The sequence below is a fragment of the Gossypium arboreum genome, chromosome 3 (genome assembly GCF_025698485.1).
Source record: "Gossypium arboreum isolate Shixiya-1 chromosome 3, ASM2569848v2, whole genome shotgun sequence".
NCBI lineage: Eukaryota > Viridiplantae > Streptophyta > Magnoliopsida > Malvales > Malvaceae > Gossypium > Gossypium arboreum.
In genome coordinates, this window is record NC_069072.1 from 136,878,186 (window position 1) to 136,895,706 (window position 17,521).

General features: G+C 33.4%; 2 protein-coding genes across 5 annotated transcripts; both read left to right on the top strand.

Moving 5' to 3' along the window:
* Positions 1 to 962: 962 nt before the first annotated feature.
* Positions 963 to 3,439, top strand: LOC108474775 (uncharacterized protein At4g29660). Of its 3 annotated transcripts, none has more exons than XM_017776791.2 (3): positions 963 to 1,278; positions 2,105 to 2,435; positions 2,973 to 3,439. In XM_017776791.2, exons 2-3 carry the CDS (start codon positions 2,253 to 2,255, stop codon positions 3,081 to 3,083), a joined length of 294 nt encoding a protein of 97 aa, XP_017632280.1. In that variant the 5' UTR covers positions 963 to 1,278; positions 2,105 to 2,252; the 3' UTR covers positions 3,084 to 3,439. The 3 variants fall into 3 exon arrangements, with proteins under 3 accessions (XP_017632280.1, XP_017632279.1, XP_017632281.1); XM_017776790.2 differs by having other exon boundaries at positions 2,108 to 2,435; XM_017776792.2 differs by having other exon boundaries at positions 2,128 to 2,435.
* Positions 3,440 to 5,580: 2,141 nt separating this feature from the next.
* LOC108476274 (DNA repair protein RAD50) lies at positions 5,581 to 17,143 on the top strand. 2 transcript variants are annotated; one of them, XM_017778437.2, is made up of 28 exons: positions 5,581 to 5,709; positions 5,826 to 6,027; positions 6,143 to 6,229; positions 6,621 to 6,788; positions 6,911 to 7,086; positions 7,932 to 8,046; positions 8,916 to 9,144; positions 9,275 to 9,453; positions 9,545 to 9,715; positions 9,894 to 9,998; positions 10,087 to 10,194; positions 10,303 to 10,514; positions 10,619 to 10,711; positions 10,967 to 11,094; positions 11,858 to 11,972; positions 12,081 to 12,210; positions 12,473 to 12,682; positions 13,345 to 13,556; positions 13,696 to 13,897; positions 14,465 to 14,634; positions 14,718 to 15,042; positions 15,360 to 15,485; positions 15,568 to 15,620; positions 15,834 to 15,984; positions 16,071 to 16,133; positions 16,241 to 16,374; positions 16,466 to 16,594; positions 16,691 to 17,143. In XM_017778437.2, exons 2-28 carry the CDS (start codon positions 5,905 to 5,907, stop codon positions 16,728 to 16,730), a joined length of 3,954 nt encoding a protein of 1,317 aa, XP_017633926.1. In that variant the 5' UTR covers positions 5,581 to 5,709; positions 5,826 to 5,904; the 3' UTR covers positions 16,731 to 17,143. The 2 variants fall into 2 exon arrangements, with proteins under 2 accessions (XP_017633926.1, XP_017633927.1); XM_017778438.2 differs by having other exon boundaries at positions 5,594 to 5,724.
* Positions 17,144 to 17,521: the final 378 nt, after the last annotated feature.

A 17,521-nucleotide genomic window follows, 5' to 3' on the forward strand; every position in this document is an offset into this window, starting at 1 on the left:
TTTGAGATTTATGATAAGTAGTGAATTGATTACAAAGTGATGTGAAGATGAAGTTATAGTAAATAATGATGTTAAGGATTAAATTATAAACTTTGTGAATTTTATAATTGAAACAAGAGAAGTGATATGCATGGAAATTTGTTATGTGAATTAGAAATATTATAATGAATTATTTGATTAAAGTATTTATACGGTGAAAATTAGATTACATGGCAATAGGGACTAAATTGAAAAATGTACATAAGTTTAAGTGTGAGACAATTTAATATGTGAATAAGGAAATTATAATAAAAGTTTAATGGGTGCGTTATGAGATGATAAAATATGTATAAAGTGTTGTAAAAGTGAAATTATAGAAAAATATGGAATTATTAAGATGACAAGGACTAAATTGTTAAACTTGAGAAAATATATCGATGAAATAATATAAGTGAATACATAGAAATTTAATATGTGAAACAAGATATTGAGATAAATTATGTGATTAAAGTGTAGCAAGAAAGAAAATTGATTTATTATGATTAATTAGTGAATATTTAACTTTTTTGAAAAGGGACTAAATTGAAAAGTTATGAAAGTTTATAAGAAAATATTAGATAAATGAAGAACTTAATATAGAATACAACATTCCGCTGCATTGTCCCGATGTTCAAGTTAGGTATGAGGGGGTCTTATAGTGAATAGAGCCATATTAGTTGGGAAAATGTCTTATAAAAAAAATTGGTAAGACATTTTACTGGAATAAAAGGATAATTTTACATTGACTGAAAAATCTTTTGTATTGACCATCCTATTTTACATGAAACAGACATCGAGTAAGGCTGAAAATATTTTCCGTAAAAACTTTTATGTTAAAATAAACGGAGCCAAAATTAAAATAAATATTTCATTAACCTTATAAATTATTAAAAAAGTTTTTTTTTAATTAAAATGGGCTTTTTTATAATAAATCCAACAAGCCAACTCTAGGCCCGTAATGACTTATTCTAACCTAATAGACTGTCTGAATGTGGGGAAGAAAATAGGAAACCCAGCCACTAAGAAATGAAGCTTCTGTCTACTTCAATCTCTTTTCTTTTGATATATCTCCGGCAATAAAACTCCACCGTTTCAGTCCCTCCTAGAGAGCGGAGCTTCCTTCGCTTGTTGGTTTTTTTTTTTGGGCTCAGATCGACTCCCGGGTAAGAATTCGTGCCTTTGTTTCACAGTTCGACTCCTTATTTCTCTTATCCTCTGATCGGCGGCCAGGAAAACGGCGGTACGGTTCGCTATAACCAGGTTTGTCTTACATCCTTTTTCCATTATTTGCTTCTATTAATGGTTCGGTTAGCATGGAGTGTTGTTTAATTTGTTAGGTCAATAAGCTCTTCCAATTTGACGATTAATCATCCTAAAAACTCTTAGGGTTTTATAATTTACTGAAAGAATGAATATTGTTGTGATTGTATCAGTCAGTAGTTTATTTTGGAAGCTTCCAGTTTTCACTTTGAGTTATCTCAAATTTTTATTTTGAATTCATTTTCGGATATGGGTATAGATATAATCCTCCGGAATCCTTCGAATACATGAAAAAAAACTTATTAAACACGAGTCATGTCGAACATTGACTTCCCTATAGGTTAGCAGTGTTGTATGAATGGTTAGAGCTATGTAATTGATTCTTGATCAGGCAACCAAATTCAAATAGGGGTTAATTCAAGCTAAGTTGAGTTTAAGTATAAGAAGCTCAAACTTGATTTGAAATTTGAAGCTCGCCTAAAGTTCGAGCTAGATTTGAGATAAAAATTGAGTTTATATAGTAAAAATAGAGTCGATTTTCATACTCAACTTTAAACTTAATTATTTGCACTTAAGCTCAAGTTTGAATCGAGATTTTTTATACTGATTAAAAATAACTTGACTAGGCTCGTGAGCTATTCAAGTAAAACATAAGGGTACTCTAGTTCGGCTTGCTCAAACCTTTTTATTTATGAAAAGTCTAATACAAGTATGTTCAACTTTAGAAAGTTTTTTCATGTAGTTAAAAGTCTTTGAAGATCCATATCTCTGTAACTGTCTTGAAATTTTGAATTTTTTTTTTTTGGGTTGAATTGTCACTTTCAAGTAGGTTTTTGGGTACTCTTTCAGCATTCACTTCCCTCACACCAAGCCATTACATCTCCGGCGCCTCCGTAATCAAGTGAGTCCAACATAAATCATCAACAAGCCATAAAGAAAAGTACTAGTAAAGAGGAGGTGGAAGGAAAAAGAAAATGGCGAGCTATCTATGGAGAAAATATGCAGATTATGTTTACAACAAATGGGAAAGAACATTTCTTTGGGACATGTTAGAGCCTTATCGAAGACCCAAATCTTTTACGCCTCTTGTTACCATTTATGTTGCAGCTTTTTACACCGGTGTCATTGGTGCCGCCATTACTGAGCAGCTCTACAAGGTACTTCCTTTCCACCATCTCCATGGATTTCCTTGCATTATATTGATAAAGGGTTTTCCTTTCTTTTTCTAAAGTGTTTATATATATACACGTATGTATTAAATAAGCTTGGAAATCACACTAGAAATTGTGAAATGCTTATGAATTGTTGAAATCACAGTAGCTTAATTCTTTAGGCTTCTTTTAGCTATTTGGTAATTGTATTACAGCAAGCTACTATTAGGCTCAATAGATTGTATAGCAATTTGTAACTAGAATTGGACCGGTTGAACTGAAAACCAACAGACTGTCTTGTCTGTTTTAATATTTCAACCTGGGGAGACATTGAACTGGCCTAAAAACAGGTTTATTTTCGATTTTTCAAACATACAAAGTGGTCGATTTGTTCATCCGATTCATGAATGAGGATTGGAACATGCAACTCAAGCAAATTCCATTTATTTTCAAACTATTTTGCTAAGCATATATTGTGCAAAGTTCATTGAATGATCCATGTTTTTTAATCATAATAAGAATTTGTGTTATTTCTTTTATCAGGAAAAGTACTGGGAAGATCATCCAGGGGAAGCAGTGCCACTGATGAAGCCTAAATTTTATGGTGGACCTTGGAAGGTGCTCAAAGGTGATGTTCTTCCACCTAATGAGTGAAAGCTATAAGATCCACTGAAAATAGCTATGGTGTCATTCCTTTTATCACATTGTGTTTAGGATAGTGTTGCTCTGATTCTTCATTTTTCTTTCTGTACTTGCCTTTGACTCGTATTCAAGCATCGATATGCGGGAATATGACTCTCTCCTGTTAAAATCTTCCATATACATACAAAAAGAATTTAGGATAAAAAATGAAGATATCTATGTCAAGTTTATATCCATATCTATCTTCGAAATCTTCGAGTCTGAGTAACATAGGTTTAGGATGCATATTGAAAACAATTACAGTGTTTAGTCTTCAATTGTTTCTTGCACCATATTTACATGGGAGAAGCTTCGACGTTTGCAAGAAACCCGGCTTAAAATTCTTGGGTAAAATGATTTCTCTGGCCCCTCTCAAAAATTGATATTAAGCAAATTGGTTCTTCTAAAAAAATGAAGTAATTTAGTTGCTTTCAATTTTGAACGTGAGCAATTAAAGATAACTAATCACATTGTTTAATTTTTCCATCAATTTATCGTTCTTTTATCATTATGATATTATTATTGTCACGCGTGATAGTTTAAAAGTGTCAGGTGCATTAAATTTAACACTATTATAAAAAATACCAAAATTTAATTAAAAACTTTAATTTTAACAATTAATGAAAATTGTTTCTATAAAAAAGATTAAGCTATTTATAAAAAATTAACATTTAATAATAACTATTTATTGAAAAAGAAAGCTTTTTTTATATTTCAAGTCTTTCTTTTATTAAATAAAAATCAAGTTATTAATTTTAATATTTTATAAATTAATTTCATTTTAATTATAAAAATAAAGTATTTGAAATAAATTTTTTGTTAAATCCTATTTTCAAATCATCAAGGGATGAAATGTAATTAAAATAAAATTAATAACAAATTTCAAGGAAGTTTAAAGTCTAGTAGTAAAATTAAATTACATAAAAATTGCGTGGAAATTAATCAAATTCTCAAAGTATAATGGCATATATAGTGATAAATTTCAACTTTCATGGTAAATTGGGATTTTAACTCATTTTTCAAAAATTTCCCCAAAATATTTGTGATTTGTTTAAATGGTTAAAATATGCTTTATGTCCCTATATTTTTATGCATTTAAAATTTAATCTTTCTATTTTTATTTTTAGAAATTTAGTATTTTTATTTTTTCAGATCTAAAATGCAAGTTCAATTGTTAGTATTACTAAAATTCTTTTATTAAATTTATGTCTATTATAATACAATTTATAAATTACATAGTTACTAAGTGAATATTTTCCATTTCAGAATATTACACCAATGAATTAAAACAAATAATTTTAACGGTATTAACAAATTAATTTGAATTTTAAATTGAAAAACAAATTAACTAAATTCCTAAAAGCAAAAGTAAATTATTAAATTCTAAATATGCAAAGACTATAAAACTTGAAATATATTTTAATCAATTTAAATTCCTCAAATAAATGTCAAATTTACTAATTCTACAATGGTCCCTAAATAACACATATGTAAATTTTTCGATATCTCGCCCTGTAAAATAATTTGACATGATGTTTTTTTTTTTTTTTTTGTTACATAACCTTATAACTAACTATTAAGGCCAACTATAAGCTACGATTTTAGCCATAGAAGATACCCCTGGATTGGTCACCTATAAGCTGTATATCCCTTTGCAGCAAGATGATATCCTCCATTAAAGGTTGGTACTGCCATTGGATAGCTGTTCTTCCCTGCAAAATATTAAGCCATTTCATAGAAGTGTCCTTGCATGCACATCTGTCAGTTGCCATCTCCCTTAGCCGAACCAAATATCAAACGTAGTAGAAGTCTGCAAATGAACATTATTGGTATCCTCATAAGTATACCATAACATGATTTGATCTGTAATAATTGCAGCTACTGATATAAACAATGAGTGGTCAACTTGCAGTGGAAACTCCACTGTCTGATTTTGTGGATGGTTAACACGCATACATCCGGGATCATGAACTTCTACAAAACCTTGTGCCAAGTGAGTGATTTATTGTATTGCTCCCATTGGGTTAGGTTGAGTACCTTGAAAAACCTTAGCATTTCGACATTCACAGATGACCCACATCCAGTGAGAGGACATAAAGCAACTTCTCCACATTCGATTATTCCATAACCATTCATATTCTCAATACGAAGGTTTCATGGGCATCCAAACCATAAAGCCGGTGCAAAGGAACATTTCTTACTTTCTGGTGCCATATCACATTTGTATACAAGACTTCGATCCACCGGTGAATTGAGCTCATTTGAATACAGCTTGAACGAGTTGGCTTCTATTGATGCATTGATTACCTTGCCAAATTTCAACATCAACTCCACTTTTGCAATCATCTCTACCATGGACCAAGCTCTTCTAAATCCAAGAGTCTGTGCTTTTTGGTGTAACATGTAACACAACACTTAATGCAGGGACTTCCTATAGAATTTAACCAAAATAAAATATACCCAAATAACCCGGTCCGGTCCGGTCTTTCCACTTTCTTCTTGAGAACAGTCTACAAAAGTTACAATCAATGCTCATTTCCCCCCTTTTTTTGTGCCTCCCTTCAATCTCTACTATGATTCAGAGTCACTCAGTCTCTGAGTAAATATATTTTCAGTATTTTCCCCTTCTGCTTAAATAAACGTTCCCATAAGAATCATAAACTTTTTTTTTTTCGTTTTGCATGAAACCCTCTTTTTTTTGTTTTGTTTTTGCAGCTTTCGTGAGTTTGCTTCATCATCAGTGAGCTAAAAACACAAACCCAGAATTTGATTAAAAACCCAAAGAAAAAAGAAGATGAGCACGGTTGATAAAATGTTGATAAAAGGAATCCGGAGCTTCGACCCGGAAAACAAAAACGTCATCGCTTTCTTTAAACCCTTAACCCTAATCGTTGGACCCAATGGCGCTGGCAAAACTGTAATCATTCATTCCTCACTTCATTCTTTAATTAATATATTGCTTCTTTGTGAAGTTTTCTTTAATGGGTTTTGTTTGTTTTCATTTTTGGCCCGGGGGGGGGGGGTTGTTGCAGACAATTATAGAGTGTTTGAAACTTTCATGCACTGGGGAGTTGCCTCCAAATGCAAGGTCTGGTCATAGTTTCATTCATGATCCCAAGGTACCCTTATTCACTCTTTATATGTATATATATACACATATAGTTTCATTTTGATACAAAGTGAATAATTGTTTTTAATTTGATACAAAGTGAATAATTGTTTTTAAGGAATTAGAAGTTTTAGCTTTTGATAATATTAGAAAAATGGATGATTTGGCTTACATGGTAAGAAATGTGTTTTAATATGTGTTACAGTTTAGCCATTTGCTTATCTTCAGTGAAATCTGATTTTGGTTTTGTGCAATTTTTAGGAACTAAAATGTAAATGGTGAACAAAAAAAAGTTTTAGCAATGAAATTGAGTATGAGGGAACTATGTGTTTTGTTTTTATAATTTTAATACTTTTAATACTTCAAGGAATTGTTATAGGACATGTTTACCTTGTATGTAGGTTGCAGGGGAGACAGAGACAAAAGGTCAAATTAAGCTCCGGTTCAAGACAGCGGCAGGAAAAGATGTGGTATGTATAAGGTCATTCCAATTGACGCAAAAGGCATCGAAGATGGAGTATAAAGCAATTGAGAGTGTTCTTCAGACACTAAATCCTCATACTGGAGAGGTTGTAGAGAACGTTTCTTTGACTGTTCCTACTTGTTTCAAATAAATTGTTGTGTGGTTTTATTTCTTGCTTTAATCCACTGGTTCTAATTCTAATTTTTCTGGTTTGGTTGTGAACTGCAGAAAGTTTGCCTCAGCTATAGATGTGCTGACATGGACAGAGAAATTCCAGCTTTAATGGGTGTCTCGAAAGCTATTCTGGAGAATGTGATTTTTGTGCACCAAGATGAGGCCAATTGGCCTTTACAAGATCCTTCGACTTTGAAAAAGAAATTTGATGATATCTTCTCAGCTACGAGGTATGCTGTTTTTTCCCCTGAAAAAAGCTTTTACCTGACAATATTGAAATCTGCTGTGTACTACCCGGTATCTGTTGTCTATGAAACCATTCATGTTATCATGTTTGTGGATTTTTTATCAGGTCTAGTGTACAAAACACCCTTCCTTTCAAATGCCCTTGTATTCACAATTTTTTTTTTCTCCAAGTTATATGCCAAGAATCCGATATTTGTTTTCTGTCATCTCTTGAACTCTCTTTATATACTTGTGGCCCCTAGGAAGTAATGTACTTTCTGTACATGGTCTGTAAATTGCTTATATACTTATTTCAAAAGCCTTCTTGTTTTAAAAATAATCACCATACCTGAGAAAGATTAGACTTGAATCATATGGATTTCAGTTCATTTTATGATACATTCAAGCTCCTAAATGGTTCTTAGAAAGGCTACCTACGGATGACCGAGAGAACTTTTCTGAAGCAAGACTGCCTACTAACATGGTGCTTTCTCCTTGTGGTTTTGGTTGCAAGTTGAGAATTTTCATCTAATAGTCTAAGGAAAATGCCCAATCTTTTTAGGATTGAATCATGATTTTCATATTTCTTTTGTGTTATAGAATAAAATGTTTATATATCTGAAATTGCAAATCTGGATATTGTTTAATGTCTGTTACAACTTCTAGCTTTTAGTAGAGCATGATGGATTTCCTTGCATGGTTTTGGTTTACACTTTGCATGTCTTTCCTAAAACACATGTACAGTTCTTAACTGCGGTAGTTAATTTGCTGATTTATTCACAATAAAAGTTTAATTTTCTTATTGTGACTGTTTTAGGATATTCTTTTGCTAATGGCTGCCTGTAAACAGATATACAAAAGCCTTGGAGGTTATAAAAAAGCTTCACAAGGATCAGGCTCAAGAGATAAAGGCTTATAAGCTAAAACTGGAGCACTTACAGACCTTGAAAGATGCTGCATATAAGGTGGATATGTTATTCTTTTGTTTCTTTTCTTTTTCATTTATTTAAATCTTGTTTCTTATTCATCCAATTTAATATTTGTTTATAATTTCTGCTGCGTCACTGTTGTTCCTCTCTCATTGTAAATCGGATCATAAAGCTCCTGTGGTCTACATCATGGCATAAGCCACATAACAGACTCATACTGTTCTGTCATTCAACAAGTGATTGTGTTTACAGGTGCTTAATGATGCTGGTCAATTTTGTTAAGAAAAAGTGTAGGGGTTGGAAGGGTTTGATTTTATTTTAGGGAAAACACAAAGGATCTTTGTCCTTAAGTGATATAATCTGCGGGAAATTCTGTTATCAGGAGAAATAAAGAAGGAAACTGATTGAAGATGATCTCCGTGCATGTTAAGCTTTAGTTTACAGAAAAGATTCTCTGTTTTTCATGTTTGTTTAGTGCTTTATGGGTGGCATCCATGAATTCATGATATTTTTCACTCTGCATCTTCATACATGTTTGCCCATTGTTTTAGCATTCCATCTCTCTCTCTCTCTCTGTTTGTGTGTTTTAACTGTGGGGAATCTTAAGTTCTGTCCTGGTGGGACTGCAAAGATGTACATTGATATTACACTTGTGTTTCTAAACCTAGATTGCCCTTCTTGAATGTATGTCTTGAATGTGAAGAAAAGGACTATATGTGGAAATGGGTGAAGGCTAGCAAAGTTGAGGGGAAATGTAGTTATTGGAGCTAATCTAATAGCTGGTATTTTTATAGGAAGCTAATCCATAAGGTTAACAGTAGGGTTTAGGTTTATTTTTACCCTAACATTTAACATCTTATGAACCTCAACTTAAAAGGGATTTTCTTGATATGGTCTTCATACAGCATCGAGAAAGCATTGCTCAGGATCAAGAAAAAACAGAATCCTTGAAAAGCCAAATACAAGTCTTGGAGAAAAACATTGAGGACCTGGATGCTAAGATTCATAATGCTGAATTAACCCTGAAGGATCTACGAAAGCTAGAGGACCAGAAATCTACAAAGACCGCTGAAAGGAGCACTTTGTTCAAGGAACAGCAGAGACAATATGCTGCTCTTGCTGAGGAAAATGAAGGTTTTGTCAATTCAACAGCAGAAGCAGGATTCTTTCTTAATTTTTTTTTTCTTTCTGTGGGAGCTATGTAAATCCTGCGTTTACAGAATAACTAATTTTTTATGTATATTTTCTTGTACTGTACTGTTAGATACTGATGAAGAGTTGATGGAATGGAAAACCAAGTTTGACGAGAGGATTATGTTATTGGATAATAAAATTCAGAAAATGGAGAGTAACCAGCAGGATTTGAATGAGGAGAGCTCTGCTTGTCGGAGGAAATTAGAGACATATATTGGGGAGATTGGCAAACTTCAAAGGGATGCTGAGGTGTTACAAAAAGACAGGAGATTTTTAAAATTAAATCATTGCCATCTATTGTGTGAATTTTATTATGGTTAACTCTTTTATACTTTTGCAGACTCTTGTGCTGTCGAAAAAAGACAGAGATACTGCCATCGAACAATTATTTGCACGGCTCAATTTAGGATCTACTCCAAATAGCCCCTTTAGTGATGAAGTTGCTTTGAACCTCACAAGGCAAATAGAAGTGAGGTTAATGGAGCTTGAAAGAGATTTGGATGAGAAAAAGGTGGTTTTGTGTGCAGTTGTTATTGTTTCTCTATTACAGGGATTAAGTTTTGTACGGTGGACAACACATTATTTATTGTCATTGATGCATTTTAGAAATTTAGATTATCCTTTCACCAGTATTAATATGGTTTGATATCAGTTGTTCCTATCCTGAATATCACTTCCCATAATTTCAGCAATCAAATGACAAGAAGCTGAAGACTGCATGGGATTGCTACACGGGTGCAAGTGAGCGTTACAACATTGCTGAGGCTCAAAAGAAGGCAAAATTAGAAATCAAGGTCTGTCTTTTTAGAAAACTTATGTAACTTACTCTCCAACTACCTTTATTCTCATATTTTATGGGCATTTACATGTGATACAATTCAGGGTTCTGTTTCGAAACGTTTAGAAGAGACGAAAAGTAATCGTGATTTTCTTGAAATTCAAATTTCGGATGTCAATCTTTCTAGCCTTGATGACAGAGAAAAGAATTTGGTGAGTATAGCCTTTCAATTTCAGCTTTGCTTGGGATTCAAAAACCTCTTCCTAGTAAATCTTGATTAGAAAAATGGAAAATAATAATCTTTCTTTTGCTGATGGCAGCAAGTTGAGATTGATAGAAAGAGTAAACAACTTGATGAACGAAACCATGATAAAATCGTCGAACAGAAGCAGCTTGAGGTGTTTGCCATAGATCAAAAGATTAAGGTCCTTAGTCATGAAAGAGATCTAGCCGCTGGTGAGGCCACAGAAAGAATGGAGCTATCTATAAGTACGAGAGAGTTGGAGAATAAGAAGAAACAGCACAAAAAGATGTAAATCTACTTTATCTTTCAACTTTAATCAGCCTCATTATAATTTGTTTTGGGTCTATTACTTTTTTATTGTTGAAGCTAATGGCTTTATTATTGTTTTCCAGAATTGAAGAGTACAAGGACAGGATTAGAGTGGTGCTAAAAGGGAGGGTTCCTCCTGACAAAGATTTGAAAAGGGAAGTTACCCGAGCTTTAAGGTTAGTTGAACAAAAATACTTGGTTCATTTTTTAACATGCTATTATGAAGGAATATTTTTAATATTTTTTCCTTTTTAGGGGAAAAGGGAGGCGGGGGGTTGAAGGGTTGGTATTCATGATGATCAAGAGTGATGATTATATGAGTTATTCTTTGGAATTGTATATTTAGGTGCTTGCAACTATAATATTCCGTTTTCCTGCTTTTATATAGTTGTCTGTGATTTTGTCTCAAAATTGAGCCATTCCCTCTGCAGCGGTGTTCAAAAGGAGTATGATGAATTGAGCACAAAATCCAGTGAAGCTGAGAAGGAAGTAAACATTTTGCAGATGAAAATAGATGAAATTAATAGTAACTTATCCAAACATAAGAAAGAAATGGACTGTAAGTAGCCTTCATGCCTTTTTTTTTTTTTCATAGTGTTCAATGATACCTTTGTTCTTGTTGTGATTTTTTTTTTTTTATATAGTGTGGAGGATTCTGATGTGTAGGTTTAGTACACTGGAGATTTAACATTCATGTTAAATCTAGTAGTTAATTTAGGGTTTAAATGGATTGTGATTTTATCTTAAATCATAGCTGGAATTGAAGGAAAAAGCTAAGCTGCTAAATGTGATTTAGCAAGTTTATGAGTATCAGTCTTAACTGTATCATCAGCATACCATGCATTGTAGCAGTTGAGAGACAAGAATGAGGAAATACTTAAATCACAGATTTTGCAGTAATGCAAAATAGTAATAAGATCCTTGGGGTAATATCAGGTGAAACCAAACTTGTCATACGTGGACCTAGATTCTTAAATTTTTTTTTTTCTTGTTTAGCAGCGTCACCAAGTTTTTTAAGCTATAAACTTTTCAAGTGGGCAAATTCACTAAACACAAAATAAGCCCTAGGAAAATGACTGAGGTCCATTCCTGGAAAATTAGAAATTGAAAATGTACCAAAACTTGAATTAACTCAATAAATATTGAACCTGTGATGTCATCCTCCCTAAACCGGGAGGACCTGACTACTGATAAAGAGTCCATGATCATAGCCTTTGGCTTCAAAAGAGCATGAGATTAATGTAACCAATCTATCAATGCGATATTTCAAGGTTGTTTACTTGTATTATTTTCTTGTGTTTTCTTTTGTCATCGAAATTCAGCTAGGAAGAAATTTCTTGAGGCTAGACTAAATTCTTTAGAGAAACAATCTTTTACCATTGATTCCTATCCCCAAGTCCTGGAGACTGCAAAGGAGAAAAAAGATGTTCATAAAAGGTTCTTGCTCCTAACTTTTTAGAGGCAGTGTTCTGTTGTGTATGAATATATTCATTTTCATTCATTTTCTTGGTCATGCTAGTAATATAACTGGATCATTGCTTGCAGCAAATACAACATTGCAGATGGTATGAGGCAAATGTTTGATCCATTTGAAAGAGTTGCCCGTGCTCATCATATTTGCCCCTGCTGTGAGCGTCCTTTTTCTGCTGAAGAAGAAGATGAATTTGTTAAGAAGGTTGTGAATTATGATATATAAGTTCTCTTGAGCTCATCATTGATCTTCTCTTTCTTAGATGTTTACTGATAAACTTGTCTACATTGGGGCTTGGGGGATCTGTACTTGGGACTTCCAGAGCCTTACCGCTCTTTGACCACTTAGTAATTTTTTCTGTAAACTTTCAGGGGTATTTGCTGATGTTTAAATCTTAATAGGGTGTCTATTGGTTCAGTTAGCATGAAGTTCTAAATTCTGTTGTATTTTCTTGAAAAAACTACAGCAAAGAGTCAAGGCTGCAAGTTCGGCTGAACATATGAAGGTGTTGGCAGTGGAATCATCAAATGCTGAGTCTTACTTTCAGCAGTTGGACAAGCTTCGAATGGTTTATGAGGAATATATTAAAACTGTAAAGGAGGCAATTCCTCTTGCTGAGAAAAAATTGCTTGAACTAAATGAAGAGCTGGATCAAAAGTCTCAAGCCCATGATGATGTACGTATCTGTTTCATTATATATACATCTATAATTTATTGTTACTGGTCCTACTAGTGCGACAAGGTTTAATTCCAAGTCTTTCTGAGGTCAGTTGTATATTGCTGAAAATAAGTTTAACTGAAAACATTTTCCTCAGTATACTATACTTCTGCTTCATGAAAAATAACTTGGTGTTAAATGGTTCTTTCAGGATCAGATAATCTAATTTTGTAATTAAAATAATTTGCCACTTTATAGGAAGACCATTCTTCATTGTTTGTTAGTCCTTATCATCATTAGAAGTTGCTATTTCACTTTGTTATTGAACAAGAAGGAATGAGATGATGTAAGTGAAAACTCTGAAAGTCGTTATAGTAGGCTGTGAAATATGATGACACCTTTCAATCTAAAAGAATATTCCTCTTTCTTCTTCACCTTTTTTTTTTTTCTTTTTTCTTTTCTATGTTCCCTGAATTTCTGTATGTGTGTAGAATTTGTATACTACGCTAACTGCCAAAGAAGCAATTACTGAATTTGCTTTTCTTGGCTCTGCATTTAAAAATAATTACTGATTATTTTAAGTTTTATGGTATGGTTTTAAAAATAACAGAGAACCTTTCATGATGATTGTTTAGTTTGAGCAATGCATTATTGTTTTACTATTGTTGTTTTTCTTATAGGTGTTAGGTGTTTTAGCCCAAATAAAGATGGATAAGGATTCTATTGAGTCCTTGGTGGGACCTGTTGAAACTGCTGACAGGATCTTTCAAGAAATTCAGGGTTTGCAAGCAAAAGTTGAAGGTTTGGAATATAAGTTTGACATTAGAGGGCAAGGTGGTGCTAGAACTGTGGAAGATATTCAATCGGAGCTAAACGATTTGCAAAGCAAAAGGTAACAACCATTGTTTTTCCTAACCCAAATATAGGTTGTTGAGAAGCTTGTTATCCATCTGTTTTAAGCTTTAAAATTTTGTAGAGACAATATTGACTTGTTATTGGTATTTAGCAACTTTCCTTCTCCTTATAACCAGGGACGTTTTACTTAAGGAAGTGGATGACTTAAGGACAGAACAGAGATACATGGAAAAGGATTTGCAAAGTGTTAAGACGCGTTGGCACGATATAAGGGAGAAAAAAGTCGAGGTGGCTAACACATTGCGTGATTTTAAAAAGGCGGAAGAAGAGTTGGAGCACTTGTCAGAGGAGAAACGTCAACTTGATCTTGAGGAGAAGGTTGATAATCTCATAAGATACTTATCTGATGTTTAACTTGTATGCTTTCTCTCATAAGATATTAACAAGTTTTCTCTCTGATTCTACTGTTATGTGTCAGCCTCTTCAATCAAGTTGAAATATACCTTGACTGATGCTATGCTAGTGTAGGATAGTATTCATAGAGCTGTCTAAGCTTTACTTCTGTAGTTCTTTAGGCTATAGAGAGATTTGGTTTCAATAGGGAGCTCGTGTTGTCTTTGATTACTTGAAAGTCAAATTTTACCAAAAACAAAGTCAATGTTTACCATGGATAGAAGAATTGGTGATATCTTTTAGTAAAAGTTGCAAGCTTTCTCCTAAACATCCTACTGACTAATCTTCATTGCTTCAATCAAGGTAGGTCAGCTGAGGATGAAATAGAGTTGATTCAAGCTTTGTCTCTGAAATTATTAGCCATGATGCTTCTTAATGTGATAATCGGCCCTATTTATAAACCCTTTGCATTTTGGTTTCTAATGTGATTTACATTAAAACTTTGTTCCTTTTAATTGCTTTTTTCTAATGCATTGTTCTTGGAACTTTCAGCATTTAGCAGAGTCTCTAAGGTCCTTATTCAAGGAGAAGGAATCTTTATTGGAAGACTATGATTGCTTGAAAGTAAAACTTGCAGAGGAATATGAGCAGCAGCGAAAACTTAGAAGCTCGTATCAACGTGAAGCTGAAGTACTATATGAAGTTAACAGCAAGATTAAAGCGTATATTTCTGAGCCATGAAATTTAAGCTTGCTCTTATGTGCCATTGAACTTTAATGGAAGTTTTTTTTTTTTTTCCTTCCAGGTATTATGACTTAAAGAAAGGGGAGAAACTAAAGGAACTGCGAGAACAGCAGTCTGTGATGGAATCTCAACTTCTCAACTTTGATGCTAGGAAACAGGAAATATTGGCTGAGCTAAACAAAAGTAAAGACTTGATGCGTAATCAAGATCAATTAAGACGTAACATTGAGGATAACTTGAATTACAGGAAAACAAAAGCTGAAGTAGATGTGCTTTCTCGTGAAATTGAGTCACTGCAAGAGAGAATAATGGAGATTGGTGGTATTTTCAAATTTGAAGGTGAAATACGAAAAATTTCGGAAGAAAGGGAGAGACTTCTTTCAGAGGTAAGTGTGGTTCTCACTGGCATCTTTGTATGTTGACCTTCTTTATTATGTCCATCCACAGATAACTTTTAATCTTTGGCTAGCATGCCATTGATTTTGCCCTGTTGAATTGATATGGACCTACAGTTCTTTATCATCATTTTCATTCAATGTGTGAAAAAGGGGTAGTGGATTTATTATTGTCTCTTTCATTGTGCGTTATTGTCATTCACTCATTGAGTTCACTTCACCATCTCTATTATTAAGGTTTTTTTTTTTTTTTAAAAGTGTTTAATGTATCTGTCTGAGAGTTGTAAGATGTATCTATTTTTCTACAGCTCAACAGATGCCGAGGAACAATGTCCGTTTACCAGAGTAATATTTCGAAGAACAAAGCTGAACTTAAACAAGCACAATACAAGGACATTGACAAGCGGTACTTTGATCAGCTAATCCAGCTCAAGGTGACAATTATTTTAATTATAATGCTGATTTAACCTTTGTTACTCGGTTTTATATGTTATGAACTTGCATGCTGTATGACAGACGACTGAGATGGCAAACAAGGATCTCGACAGATACTACAACGCACTTGACAAGTATGCGATTTGCTCAATTTTCGATTTGTCTTTCTAATTACATGCGCAACTAGAAATTTAGATTGTGATTTCTTTCCAAAAATGTTCCAGAATGGTTCTTTAATTGCTACCAGACTAAAGAACTTTGAATCATCTGTTAAGTGTAAATACAAAAATCTGTTCTTGCTTTTTAATAACCATGTTTTCTTTTTGGACACCACTTCTTGTTTGCAGAGCACTTATGCGCTTCCATTCTATGAAAATGGAGGAAATAAACAAAATTATAAGAGAATTGTGGCAGCAAACATACAGAGGACAAGATATAGATTATATTAGCATTCATTCGGATTCTGAAGGTGCTGGAACTCGTTCTTACAGCTACAAGGTAAGGCCTTTCATTTATTTCTTACTTCTTTTTTTTTTTTTTTTCCAAAATTTCGTTATGTCATTCCTTTTGCTCCCTCCAAACAGGTTCTTATGCAAACCGGTGATGCTGAGCTTGAAATGAGAGGGCGCTGTAGTGCAGGTCAAAAAGTGAGTGATCATCAGTCGTGGCGTGTGAAAATAAGTTGTAATGTATTAGTTACTTTATTAGCATCATTGAGCGAATGAAACATCATGGAATTTACTGCTTGTTTCAGGTTCTTGCTTCTCTAATCATACGGTTGGCTTTAGCCGAGACATTTTGCCTCAACTGTGGAATCTTAGCATTAGATGAACCAACCACAAATTTGGACGGCCCAAATGCAGAGAGTCTAGCTGCAGCTCTCCATAGGTATGTACACCTTCGTCTTTCCTTCTCGTATTTATTTCACCAAGGCAGTGCCTTAACATATACCAATTATTCCATTTCCTCTTTGGTCCAGAATCATGGAGGACAGAAAAGGCCAGGAGAATTTTCAGCTGATAGTAATCACTCATGACGAGCGCTTTGCTCAATTGATCGGTCAACGGCAACACGCAGAGAAATATTATCGTGTTGCAAAAGACGACCAGTAAGGCTTTGTCGTTTATTCTTCTAAGTTTCTTATTTTTTTCTGTAATATCCAGTCTTTCTGATTCAAACCATCTTTTCTGCCTCATTTTCCCAGTCAGCATAGTATAATTGAAGCCCAGGAGATATTTGATTGAATTCTTTCAACGGGTTTTCCTCGATACTTCATCTCCAGAGCGCCGTTTCATCGAGATTGAATCTGTACATGCAACCCGATGCTGCTCCTGAAATCAAAGTGAGGGGTTTGTTTGTTATATGTAGAGTTTATAAATGTAGTAACTAAATACATTATCCATTTTCCTTGTCATACAGGTTGTGTTGTGTATTTCAAGTTCTTGCCATGGAAATGCAAAAAAAAAAAAAAAACCACTGTAGGATTATATTTAGGCACACTGCATGCTTTTTGAACTTAGTAGCAGTGGAGCATAATGTAGAAATCAGTGAAAAATATAGAAAACTTTCACAAAATTGTGAATGTGAAATGTTCTTCAGATTGGTCGGGCCGTAGGCCGATTTCTTCTCCAAGGTTTTTACTGAAGCCCGAATCAAACCGGACCCCAACGTAGCTCACTAGGTCGATTTATTATTCCAAAAATATTGAAAATACTTTTATAATTAAATTAAAATAAAACAAATTATTTATTCTTTTGAAGGATTTATAATTATAATATAAACTACAAATAATACATGTCATGGCAATTAAAATTAGATCAAACTCAATATAAATTATAAGATCAGGATATATTATGATTAGAATAAATTCCAATGGCACTAATCCGAAAAATATATATTTTGGATAATATGAATTTTTTTCTTAAATATATATGAAAATAGATTGTACTATATAATCCGAAAAATAGATTGTATTATATGAAAATATATATGAAAATGGTTAAAGTGTTTATCACTTTAAATGTGACTTGGATAC

Bases quoted from the DNA above. Each gene is read 5' to 3' on its own strand.
- LOC108474775 (XM_017776791.2), top strand. From the start codon at position 2,253: ATGGCGAGCTATCTATGGAGAAAATATGCAGATTATGTTTACAACAAA. The intron at 2,436-2,972 runs GTACTTCCTTTC...TTCTTTTATCAG, and splicing joins TTACTGAGCAGCTCTACAAG to GAAAAGTACTGGGAAGATCA.
- LOC108476274 (XM_017778437.2), top strand. From the start codon at position 5,905: ATGAGCACGGTTGATAAAATGTTGATAAAAGGAATCCGGAGCTTCGAC. The intron at 15,043-15,359 runs GTAAGTGTGGTT...ATTTTTCTACAG, and splicing joins GGGAGAGACTTCTTTCAGAG to CTCAACAGATGCCGAGGAAC. The intron at 16,134-16,240 runs GTGAGTGATCAT...TGCTTGTTTCAG, and splicing joins GCTGTAGTGCAGGTCAAAAA to GTTCTTGCTTCTCTAATCAT.